Genomic DNA, 12913 nt, shown 5'->3' with positions numbered 1-12913 from the left:
TAGAGAATTTAGTGGAAATTAAAATGGTATATTAATTTCTTTGTAGGTTTTGATGATGAAACAGAAAATCAACAATTAAGGCTCTATGCAGTTCAGTCTTATTTCACTTTACTAGATGTGGAAAATGTGTTCTACCCACAGAGATTTCTTCAAGTTATGAGTTGGGTGAGCAAAGTACATTGAATCATAAATGTTTATAATATTATTTTTTTATAAAGTCAAATACTAATAATATATTTCTTCAGAAATCATTCAGTTCTACTCAGTTAACTCCTTCAGCTGTCAATTTTCTTTCCCAGTGGCTACCTTCTATCACTTAACTATTTACTTATCTATTCATTCTCTCTGCCATTTCACTTGACTAGTCTTTTAAATATGGGTATTTATTTAGATGCCTGTCTGTGTCTACAATGCATTTGTTGTGTTTTCTATGTGAATCTATTTTTGAATATGTGAATACTCATGTATCTGTGCTATGTTAGCTTTGTATTGCTGCATAATAATGTTACCACAAACTTAAAACAACATACATTTGTTATCTCACAGTTTCTGTGGGTTGGGAGTCCAGGCATGGGTTCTCTGCTTAAGGTCTTTCAGGGTTGCAGTCAATGTGTCACTTGGGGCTGCTGTTTCATCTGAAGCTTGATTAGTAAAGGATCTGCTTCCAAGCTCACATGTGGTTGTTGGCAGAAATCAGTTTCTTGCATCTGTAAGACTGAGGGTTTGAGGTTCAGACTGTTGACTGTTGGCTGCCCTTAGCTCCCAGAGCTGCCCTCAGTTTCTTGCCAGGTGGGCCTCCCAACATGGCTGCTTGCTTCATCAAAGCCAGCAAGGAGATCATCTCTGCAAAACAAGGTCACAGTTTTATGTTATATAAACCTACATAATCGTATACATCCTGTCACCTTTGTATATTCTTTCTTGTGCATATGAGTGAGCACTTCTTTAGGGGGAGATTTGGAGAAGTGCAGCTCTGGGTCATAGAATATTCACACTTTAATATTTTATGGTTTTGCCAAATGTTAGCATGTTAACCATAATTTTACCCAGACTTTTATTAAATAATTCTTTGAAAAAATGGCATAATAAATACCCCTATACTTTTCACCTAGATTCCCAGTTAATATTTTTAACCACCTTTGCTTTACTGTATCTGTTGGGTTCCATAAGATCTTATGGAAAAACCCGAACAACCTTTTTGACCAACTCAATACATCTATATCTATAGCTAGGTCTACCTGTGTACAGTTTGTTTTGTTGAGCCGTTTAAAATTGAGTTGCAGACCTCATGACACTTACCCTATAAAAAATTCAGTGTGACTCTCTCAAGAGTGACGTTCTAGGTAACCATAAAACCATTATTGCACTAAGAAATGTGACCTTAATTCATTAATATCACCCAATATACGGTCCATATTCAGACTTATCCAGTTGTCCAAAAAATGTCTCTTATGACTATTTTTCTGCTCCTCCCAATCCCATATCAGGTTAAGATTCACAAATTGCATTTAGTTATATCTTTTAGCCTCTTTTATTTTACAGTGATGCTCAGTTTCTTTTTGTTTTCATGACATTGATTTTTTTGGATGAATACTGTTGACTCGCAGAATGTCCAGCATTCTGAATTGGACTATTTCTGGTTCAGTTAAACATTTTTAGCAAGAATACTACATTGTCAGTATGTATTTCTCACTGCATTGTGTCAGGATGCCTATAATGTCAGTTCCTCCAGTTATTGGTGATAGTAAATTTCTTTGTTTGGTTAAGATGGTGACCTTTGTAAAGGGTCTCACCATTGTGAAGGTGCTGTTTCTCCTTACTAATTTAGAACTAATCTGTGAGGTGATTCTGTGAGACTTTGTGAACATCTGTTCTTCAACTATCTTTCATCAATGGTTTTAGCATTGATAATCCTTGCCTAAATTGATTGTTGTATTTGGTGGCCATTTGTATTTTCCTCCATGAACATGACATGTTCATATATTTAGAGTGTTTCTTTTTCTACAGCATACAAATCCTGTACCTGTTTTGTTAGATTTATACTTAGGTACAGATGGTCCCTGATTTAAGATGGTTAAGCTTATGATTTTTCAACTTTACAATGGTGCAAAGTGATACAAATTCAGGAGAAACTTCAAAATCTTTTTTTTTTTTAATTGAAGTATAGCTGATTTACAATATTATATTAGTTTCAGGTGTACAGCATGGTGATTCATTATTTTTGCTGATTATATTCCATTATTGATTATTACAAGATAATGGGTATAATTTCCTGTACTATACAGTATATCCTTGTTGCTTATCTATTTTATACATAGTAGTTTGTGTCTCTTAATCCCTTACCCCTAACTTGCCCCTCCCTGCTTCCCTCTCTCCACTGGTAACCACTAGTTCGTTTTCTTCTTCTTTTCATTTTATTTTATTTTATTGAAGTATAGTTGATTTACAGCATGTGTTAGTTTCTGGTGTACAGCAAAGTGATTCAATTATACATATATGTACATACTCTTTTTCATGTTCTTTTCCATTATGGTGTAGTACAGGATTTTGAATATAGTTCCTTGTGCTATACAGTAGGACATTGTTGTTTATCTATTTTATATATAGTAGTTTGTATCTGCTAATCCCAAATTCCTAATTTATCCCTCCCCCAACCCCTTTCTCCTTTGGTAACCATAAGTTTGTTTTCTATGTCTGTGAGTCTGTTTCTGTTTTGTAGATAAGTTCATTTGTGTCATATTTTAGATTCCACATATAAGTGATATCATATGGTGTTTGTCTTTCTCTTTGACTTACTTCACTTAGTATGATAATCTCTAGGTCCACCCATGTTGCTGCAAATGACATTATTTCATTCTTTTTTACGGGTGAGTAGTATTCTATTGTGTATATATACCACATCTTCTTTATCCATTCAGTATGTTGATGGGCATTTTAGGTTGTTTCTTTGTCTTGGCTGTTGTAAATAATGCTGCTATGATCACTAGAGGCATGTATCTTTTCAAATTATAGTTTTCTCCAGGTATATGCTCAGGAGTGAGATTGCTGGATCATATGGCAACTCTATTTTTAATTTTTTTAAGAAACCTCTGTACTGTCTTCCATAGTGGCTACACCAATTTAAATTCCCACCAACTATATAGGAAGGTTCTCTTGTCTCCACACCCTCTCCAGCGTTTGTTATTTGTAGACTTTTTGATCATAGTCATTCTCACAGGTGTGACGTGGTATCTCATTGTGGTTTTGATTTGCCTTTCTCTAATAATTAGTAATGTTGAGCATCTTTTCATGTGCCTGTTAGCCATCTGTACGTCTTCTTTGGAAAAATGTCTGTTCATGTCTTCTGCCCGTTTTTTCATTGGGCTGTTTGTTCTTTTGATATTGAGTCGTATGAGCTGTTTGTATATTTTGGAAATTAAATCCTTGTTAGTTGCATTATTTGCAAATATCTTCTCGGATTATGAGGGTTATCTTTTCATTTTGTTGATGGTTTCCTTTACTGTGCAAAAAGCTTTTAAGTTTAGTTGCATCCCATTTGTTTATTTTTGCCTTAGGAGACAGATCCAAGAAAATATTGCTACAATTTATGTCAAAGAGTGTTCTTTTCTAGGAGGTGTATGTCTCAGGTCTTACATTTAGGTTGTTAATCCATTTTGAGTTTATTTTTGTATATGTTGTGAGGAAATGTTCTAATCTCATTGTTTTACATGTAGCTGTCCAGTTTTCCCAGCACCACTTATTGAAGAGACTGTTTTTTTCTCTGTCCTATACTCTTGCTTCCTTTTTTTCACAGATTAGTGGACATTAGTGTATAGGTTTATTCCTGTATTTTGTTCTTATACTCTGCAATCTTGCTGAACTCACTTATTAATCTAGAATTGTTTTTCGTAGATTTCTTGAGACCATGTTAAGAATTTTTGCATCTCTGTGCATGAGGGATAGTGGTCTATAGTTTTCTTGTTTTTTTCTACTCTGTTTGGTTTTGGTATCAAGGTAATACTGGCTTCATAAAATGCTTGGGAGTGTTCTTTCCTCTTCTGTTTTCTGGAAAGATTGTGTGCAAGGGTGTTGTTTAGTTTTTAAGTGTTTTGAAAATTTCCTGTTATCTTTCCTGTTACTGATTTCTAGTTTGATTCCATTGTTGTCAGAGAAAGTACTCTATAATTTCAGTTCTTTTAAGTTTGTTGAGGTTTATTTTATGGCCTAAGATATGATCTGTCTTATATGTTCTGTGGGTGCTTGAAAAGAGTGGGTATTCTGCTTATTGTTGGGTGGTGTGTTCTATAGATGTGGATTAATTCTTTTGGTGATGGTGTTGAGATGGGGTGTAGATATCTCTAACTATGTGGCCTCCACTGGGCCTGAGTCTCTGCTAGGCTTCCGCTGACACCACTCCAGCAGAGAGGGGGAGGGCTACCTCTTTAAACTTGGGTGGAGGTGAAGTATAGGCTTCCTATGTAGTCTTCACAGACACTGCAGAAGAGTGGGCCTTTCTACAGCTTGGTGGGGATGAAGTTCCTGGTTTTCACTCAGTCTCTCTGTTACCACCCTTGCTGGGGAGTTGGGATGCTTTTTACAACCTGGTAGGTGTTGAAGTCTTGACTCTCCACTCCACCTTTGCTGGTATGGGTGGGGCTACAGTTTTTTCTGTTTGGTGCTTGGCTGGAGTAGAGGGATTATTATCTGAAAGTTTTCTGTCTTCCTGGCCCTTTGGCTAGAAGGCAGGCTTTTCTTGGGGCTTTTTTGTCCTTCTCCCACTGGCATTTCTAGGTTGCTGGCTCTCAAGTACCCAGTCTGAGGTATATGAGGCAACAGATAACCCACTGTATTGTTCCTTAGGTCCCAAGGTTCTTAGTGATCTGCCTTTTTTTCTCTACCTTTCAGTCTTTGTATATGTGTTTTATGTATAACATCAAGGGTTTTTAGGTGTACTTAGCAGGAAGAATAGGGGAAAAATTCACCTACTCTATCTTCCCAGAAGCTTAAGTCCATTGATTTTTTTTAATTAATTAATTTAATTAATTTATTTTTGGCTGCATTGGGTCTTCGTTGCTGCGCGCGGGCTTTCTCTAGTTGCAGTGAGCGGGAGCTACTCTTTTTTTTTTTAACATCTTTATTGGAGTATAATTGTTTACAATGATGTGTTAGTTTCTGCTTTATAACAAAGTGAATCAGCTATACATATACATATATCCCCATATCTCCTCCCTCTTGCGTCTCCCTCCCACCCTCCCTATCCCACCCCTCTAGGTGGTCACAAAGCACCGAGCTGATCTCCCTGTGCTATGTGGCTGCTTCCCACTAGCTATCTGTTTTACATTTGGTAGTGTATATATGTCCATGCCACTCTCTCACTTCGTCCCAGTTTACCCTTACCCCTCCCCGTGTCCTCAAGTCCATTCTCTACGTCTGGCAGGCTGATTCTTAACCACTGTGCAGCCAGGGAAGCTCAAGTCCATTGATTTTTGAACTGGGATTTAGGTTACCTGTTCTTCTAGAGCTTCCTTCCATCTTTTATTAAACCAGTCAAAAAGTTATCTTACTATTTAAGGATTGAATTTATGTAGTCCTATTTCTTTTTTTTTCCTCTTCTTGTTACTAGCCATAAATCTTCCCTTGCCTATCACCTCACCTCACTGTTTTTTCTTGCTGGTCCCAGTATTATACATGAATATACTTCATAAATACTACTTAGGAAAGATCTCACACTCCATGAATTATCAGTTTATTAACGACCCTTAGACCAATAGGATTATATATCACCTGAATAAATTAGATGTAGGAAAGAGTATGTGTAAAATAGATCAGTGTTCGTCAGAGTCTCTTCTGTGGATCATCTACATCAGAATCAGCTGATGCTTTTTCAGAATGTGTATTGTAGATCCCCACCACAGACATACTAAATCAGATTTTCTGGGCTGAGAGTATAGAAATGTGTATTTTTATGAAACACCTCAGGTGGCTCTTATGCATACTAGTATGTGAGAACCACTTGTTTAAATGCTTATTGGAAAAAATAGTAACAGAATGTGAAAGTGCTTTTAAAAACCAACATCCAAACCTGGAAGTTCAGAAGAAAGCTAACTTGTAATGGTATGCTACTTTATATATTGTTAACGATAAAGACGTGGAAAACCTTTTTGTATTCACTTCCAATTCTTGGTGTAATTTTGAACCTAAAATATACAATTGTATCTTTAATAATTTCTTCACCGTGAGAATATGTTTAGTATAAGTTAAATTCACTCCGGCAGTAGGCACTTTGTTTAGATTTCTGAGTATAGTTGTTATATAACTTGATATTTACATATATACATTTCTTTGTTTTAGGTTTTAGGGGAGTATTCCTACCTCTTAGGTAAGGAAGCGCCAGAGGAAGTTATAACCAAGCTCTACAAGTTACTTACGAGTGACTCCATTTCTTCAGAAACAAAAGCCTGGATAATTGCTGCTGTGACCAAGTTGACACCCCAAGCACACTCTTCTAATATAGTTGAGAGATTAATCCAGGAATTTACCACATCTTTGGATACTTGTTTGAGACAACATGCATTTGAATTAAAACATTTGCATGAGAATGTGAAATTTATGAAGGGCTTGCTTCCAGTTGATAAGAGTTGTGAAGACATGGTGGTAAGATATCTGCATTCCATCTTTTACAAAATTGCATTGTCTTTAAACAGAATAATTCTTGCATTTGTGATATATCTGGAATATGCCAAAATGTCATTTCTGTAGCACTTTAGATGAAGGTTGGCATTTTTCTCACATTAGTGTGAGAGGGCATTTGAGAGCTTCTACTCAGTAGTGATCCTAAATAGTCAGGAAGACTAATCTGTTCTGGAGAACTGCAGTGAAGGGGTTTATAGTCTATGACAGTCTCTTTTAACATATAATAATTTGAGAACTTAAAAATTTTATCTCCTTTGAACTTCTCTAATATGTCATTTTATTATTGCTCTCTTTTCTTTGACAATGTAAGAAAAAAACAGTTCTCCATTTTATTTTGTCCATCTACTATCTAAATTTTTACTACTTTGGAACCTGATCACCCGCCTTTTCTTCTCCCACCTACTTTCAGCCAGTGCTGCTTTTAATCCAAAGCACTTAGTTACTGCTCACCTCTGAGTTCTCTCTCAGATTGGTGTAAATCTGAAAACTTCCAAAAGGAAGTCAGATTTGTTCAAATTTTTATATTAGATGTCATATAGTTGAAGAAGAGGGGAGGATGGGCAATATTCCCACTAATTATGACTCAGATGTTCATGGCTTATATTTATTTTGAACCTTTGTTCATTAATTTTTTTCATTAGCTCCTCATGGGCAGAGGCCTTGGTTTAACATTTGTTGGCATTCCAGAGACTATATGAATAAATATGCTATACATAGTATTAAACTAGTTAGTTACTCTACTTCCCTTTCTTCCAATAAAAGATAATGATGATGACATGGCTTCATCTCTTAAGAATCTTATCGAGGGACTTCCCTGTCGGTCCAGTGGTTAGGACTTTGCCTTCTAATGCAGGGGATGTGGGTTCAATCCCTGGTTGGGGAGCTAAGATCCCACATGTCTTGTGGCCAAAAAACTATAACATGAAACAGAAGCAATATTGTAACAAATTTCAATAAAGACTTTAAAAGTGGTCCACATGGAAAAAAAAACTTAAAAAAAAAACTTATCAAAACTAAACTTTGCCAAATGCACAGTGTGACATGCCACTTAAATTTTTTGAGAATTACCTGCTGTTCTAAATTATCTGAGCTGTTTGTATACACTTGGCTAAATTAGGAGAGGCAAATCTGTGGTTTCTGAGGTCGTTACTGCTATATCCTCTTGTGTATCTCATTTTTATTTCTCCCCTCACTTTTTCTTTTCTCCTTTTCCCCTTACTCTTTCTTCATCTCTTTATTTCTTTTCATTTAAGCATTCTCTTGTACCTTTCTATTCTTGTACTTTATTGAAATTAAGTAATTTTCCACAGGTTTGTAACAAAGCATTTTTAGGTAGAAAGGAATAGGATAGTTAAATCAAAGGCACTGTGAGAGGCTGGATAATGGGCCTCCCCAAGATAATCACATCTTAATCCCTGGAACCTGTGCGTATGTTACTTTATGGTAAAAGGGACTTCGTAGGTTTGATTAAGTTAAGGATTTTGTAATGGGAAGATTATCTTGGATTATCTGAGTAAGCATGATATAATCACAAGGGTCCTTATAAAAGTGAGGCAAGAGGTCAGAGAGGAAAAGGCCAAATAACAGTAGAAGCAGAGATTGGAGTGATATAGCCACAAGCCGAGGAATGCCGGCAGCCTCTAGGAGCTGGAAGAGACAAGAAACCTATTCTCCGCTGGAGCCTCCAGAAGGAACTAGCCTTTGCTGGGGGCTTTGTTTTTAGCCCCCAGCAGCAGGAAACTAATGTAGACACTATAGTTCATAGTGTATGTGTCTTCTCCTCTGGTAGATTACAAGTCTCATGAGGCAGGACTTGTGTCTTCCTTTGTCTCAGTTATAGCATCTAACATGATGCCTTAACATTTTGGATGCTCAAAAATGTATTCTGCAGTGCAGTGAAATGAATACCAAGTGCACATGACTTATATTGTTAGATTCTTAGCTGAGTGTTTTGATTATAGATGTTTCAGAAAGAGAGTTGAGTAGCAATTCTAGGGTTGAAGTTCTGTTTTTCACTTAAAAATTATTTTTAGGAAATATGGGCTGAAATCACTTCTGTGAATGTGCAGTCTACTGTTTAGGGTAAGTTTTTTTAATTCCTAATTTTTGCTTTACTTTAATATAGGTAGATGCTTCCTTATCTTTTCTGGATGGTTTTGTGGCTGAAGAACTAAGTCAGGGGGCAGCACCTTACAAACCTCACCACCAACGGCAGGAGGAAAAGCTTTCTCAGGAAAAAGGTAATTTTTCATGGGTTTATAATAAGCTAGATTGTAGGGATATCACTTTTTAATGCAATTGATATTATAGTCATGTAAGTAAATAACTGAGGAGATTCATTATCTCTCATTAAGTCTGCTTGTGACTTGTTCACCCTGACCTTGTTTGGGGTAAACAGGAAAAAAAATTTAGCCTAGAGGTGTTCCCAAAGCCATAGGTTTCATGTACATAAGTGCCTAAGATATGGCAGCCATCCTGGAATTTTAAAAGAACTTGAAGGTGGAATTATCATGTTGGTCACTGTGTAAAGGGCTGACAGATATCAGCGTGAGCATATCTGCAGAAGAGTTTCAGAAGAAAACTCTGCTTTCTATGAACTAGTGAGTTTCATTTTATTCTGAACAATCTTGTATAGCTTAAGTGTGTTAAAATGCTTCCTCCAATGAAATATCTGATCAGTGAATTTAGGAACAGCTTAGAAAGAAAAGAATAACTTTACATTTAAAAAATGTAGGCTGTCAGGGAAAGACTTCTGTCATTATTTTAGTAAAGAGGAGATCACTGAGATATTTGATGGTGGATGGGATATATATATATATATATATATATATATATATATATGAACAAAGGGAGACCATTAAATATTATCTATACAGGAATTCAGAATGTTAATACTGAAAAGTTCAATGCCGAAAGGTCTTTTTTTTTCTCCTATTCATTATTTAATGATTTTGTAGAGTACTTATTATTTTTTAGGTTCTGCGCTAGGCATATGAGTACAACTAAATGGTTGATCCTACAATGAAACCAAAAAGTATAAACACTAATAATAGGCTTGATGTTATTTTTTCGTGGAAGTATTTGCTCTTTTAAGATTTTTGACATTATTTAGCACAATGATACCTAAAGGCCTAGAAAATACAATTTTCTTTCAAAGGGTAATCAGTTTCCTTCCCATTTAACTCCTCATGTATTGATAGAATATGTGGGGGGAAATAAAGTTTTGAATTACAGTTGCCCAACCTCTGACTATAGTGCATATAGAGGCCTATGACATCCAAGGCATGGAGTGAAAATCTGGAGTTCCAGAGTGGGAGACATGGTCCAGTTGTCATATTTCCTTATTTTCAAATGTCTGGGGGCCATCAGTTGCTCTTTTTTTTTTTTTTTCCTTTTTTTTTTTTGGCTGTGCTGTGTAGCATGCGGGATCTTAGTTCCCCGACCAGGGATGTCCCTGCAGTGAAAGCACAGAGCCCTAACCATTGGACCACCAGGGAATTCCCCATCAGTTGCTCTTATTACTGCAATTCAAGGCTAGGGTAGGCAAGAGGGGGTAGGACAAGGAGCCTAATTTCTGGCACTGCCTTTCTTCTTTCTTAAAGTAAGTTAAGTGGCTGATGCAAATATAATAGCCCTGAAACTCCCCAAGCTAGTATATTCATTTGCCAAGTACATTTTTGATCATGGAATCATCATTATAAATGGGGTTAAACTGTCAAATTAAGCTCTTCCCCTCTCCTCCCAAACCTATTTTTCAAAAGTTCTCTAAAGTAAAATTGAAATTTCATGAGCCTAAACTGTCTTTTATATCATGGAAAAGGAAATCAGTTACAAGACAGGACATAGCAAGTGCTTATGCTATATACTTGAAGAATAAGTTATAAAATCATGTATCTTATAATTGTGGCTATGACAGAAAGTAAAGAGTGGGGGAAAAATAGGTATTTTCTGCCCAACAAGTTGTTAATTCTAGAATCCTTCAATTGGCAATCGGTTCTGATACTGATATTGTTTGAGATTTTTATAAATCATTTGAAGAGTAGTAGTCAAATGTCACTTTTATGAAGGATACGGTACTTAGCTCTCTTGGGTAGAAAAATGCCAAGTTCATAACAATAAACTTAAGGAAAATATTGTAAGATAATGAGAATTAGCAAACATAGGTGGGACAGTGGGGAACAAACTTTTATTACCAGTTCCTACCAAAGAAAAGCATTGAGGAATCAGTGTGGATTATTCTGTTAAAACGTTATTTGAATATGTTGTAGCCCCAATGTTAGATAAAACCAGAGATAATAAGGGGAAGTAGCAGGATAATCTCCTGTCTACAGAACTATGGATTTTTGAAAACCACATCAAGTTTAGACTGTTAGTCTCTCAAAAAATAAAATTAATAACAGCTGGGGATGGTCAGAGAGGTATAGCGAAATGATCAAGGTATAAAAGAACTGCAGAGAACTTCAAGATGGAGGAGGAGTAAGACATGGAGATCACCTTCCTCCCCACAAATACATCAGAAATACATCTACACGTGGAACAGCTCCTACAGAACACCTACTGAACGCTGGCAGAAGTCCTCAGACTTCCCAAAAGATATATATATTTTTTTCCTTTTTCTCTTTTTGTGAGTATGTATGTGTATGCTTCTTTGTGTGATTTTGTCTGTATAGCTTTGCTTTTACCATTTGTCCTAGGGTTCTGTCTGTCGTTTTTTTTAGTATAGTTTTTAGCGCTTGTTACCATTGGTGGATTTGTGTTTTGGTTTGGTTGCTCTCTTCTTTCTTTCTTTCTGTCTTTTCTTTTTTTTTTATTTTTAATTTTTTAAAAATTTTTAATAATTTTTTTTTAGTTTTTATTTTAATAACTTTATTTTATTTTATTATTGTTATTTGTTTCTTTCTTTCTCTTTTTCTCCCTTTTCTTCTGAGCCATGTGGCTGATAGGGTCTTGACGCTCCAGCTGGGTATCAGGCCTGTGCCTCTGAGGTAGAAGAGCCAAGTTGAGGACATTGGTCCACCAGAGACCTCCCAGCTCCATGTAATATCAAATGGTGAAAGCTCTGCCAGAGATCTCCATCTCAACGCTAAGACCCAGCTCCACTCAACAACCAGCAAGCTACAGTGCTGGACACCCTATGCCAAACAACTAGCAAGACAGGAACACAATTAGCAGAGAGGCTGCCCAAAATCATAATAAGGTCACACACATCCCAAAACACACCACCGAATGCGGTCCTGCCCACCAGAAAGACAAGATCCAGCCTCATCCACCAGAACACAGGCACCAGTCCCCTCCACCAGGAAGCCTACACAACCCACTGAACCACCCTTAGCCACTGGGGGCAGACATCAAAAACAATGGGAACTATGAACCTGCAGCCTGCGAAAAGGAGACCCCAAACATAGTAAGTTAGGCAAAATGAGAAGAAAGAGAAACACACAGCAGATGAAGGAGCAAGGTAAAAACCCACCAGACCAAACAAATGAAGAGGAAATAGGCAGTCTACCTGAAAAACAATTCAGAATAATGATAGTAAAGATGATCCAAAATCTTGGAAATAGAATGGAGAAAATGCAAGAAACTTTTAACAAGGACCTAGAAGAACTAAAGAGCAAACAAGCAATGATGAACAACACAATAAATGAAATTAAAAATTCCCTAGAAGGAATCAATAGCAGAAAAACTGAGGCAGAATAATGGGTAAGTGACCTGGAAGATAAAATAGTGGAAATAACTACCGCAGAGCAGAATAAAGAAAAAAGAATGAAAAGAAATGAGGACAGACTCAGAGACCTCTGGGACAACATAAAACACACCAACATTCAAAATTATAGGGGTCCCAGAAGAAGAAGAGAAAAAGAAAGGGACTGAGAAATATTTGAAGAGAGTATAGTTGAAAACTTCCCTAATATGGGAAAGAAAATAGTTAATCAAGTCCAGGAAGCACAGAGAGTCCCATACAGGATAAATCCAAGGAGAAACATGCCAAGACATATATTAATCAAACTATCAAAAATTAAATACAAAGAAAAACTATTAAAAGCAGCAAGGGAAAAACAACAAATAAGATACAATGGAATCCCCATAAGGTTGACAGCTGATCTTTCAGCAGAAACTCTGCAAGCCAGAAGGGAGTGGCAGGACATATTAAAGTGATGAAAGGGAAAAACTTACAACCAAGATTACTCTACCCAGCAAGGATCTCATTCAGATTCGACAGAGAAATTAAAACCTTTACAGA

General features: G+C 36.5%; 1 protein-coding gene across 1 annotated transcript in view; it reads left to right on the top strand.

Moving 5' to 3' along the window:
* AP4E1 (adaptor related protein complex 4 subunit epsilon 1) overlaps window positions 1–12913 on the top strand; it is a 63597-nt gene that overhangs the window by 31444 nt on the left and 19240 nt on the right. The window contains exons 13-15 of the mRNA XM_059913305.1: window positions 47–165; window positions 6331–6633; window positions 8798–8912. Of these exons, the coding sequence (XP_059769288.1) occupies window positions 47–165; window positions 6331–6633; window positions 8798–8912 (537 nt within the window). The remainder of the gene's footprint in view (window positions 1–46; window positions 166–6330; window positions 6634–8797; window positions 8913–12913) is intronic.

Source organism: Balaenoptera ricei, chromosome 2, assembly GCF_028023285.1.
Source record: "Balaenoptera ricei isolate mBalRic1 chromosome 2, mBalRic1.hap2, whole genome shotgun sequence".
NCBI classification, from domain to species: Eukaryota; Metazoa; Chordata; class Mammalia; order Artiodactyla; family Balaenopteridae; genus Balaenoptera; species Balaenoptera ricei.
This window is presented reverse-complemented; position numbering and strand designations above follow the sequence as displayed.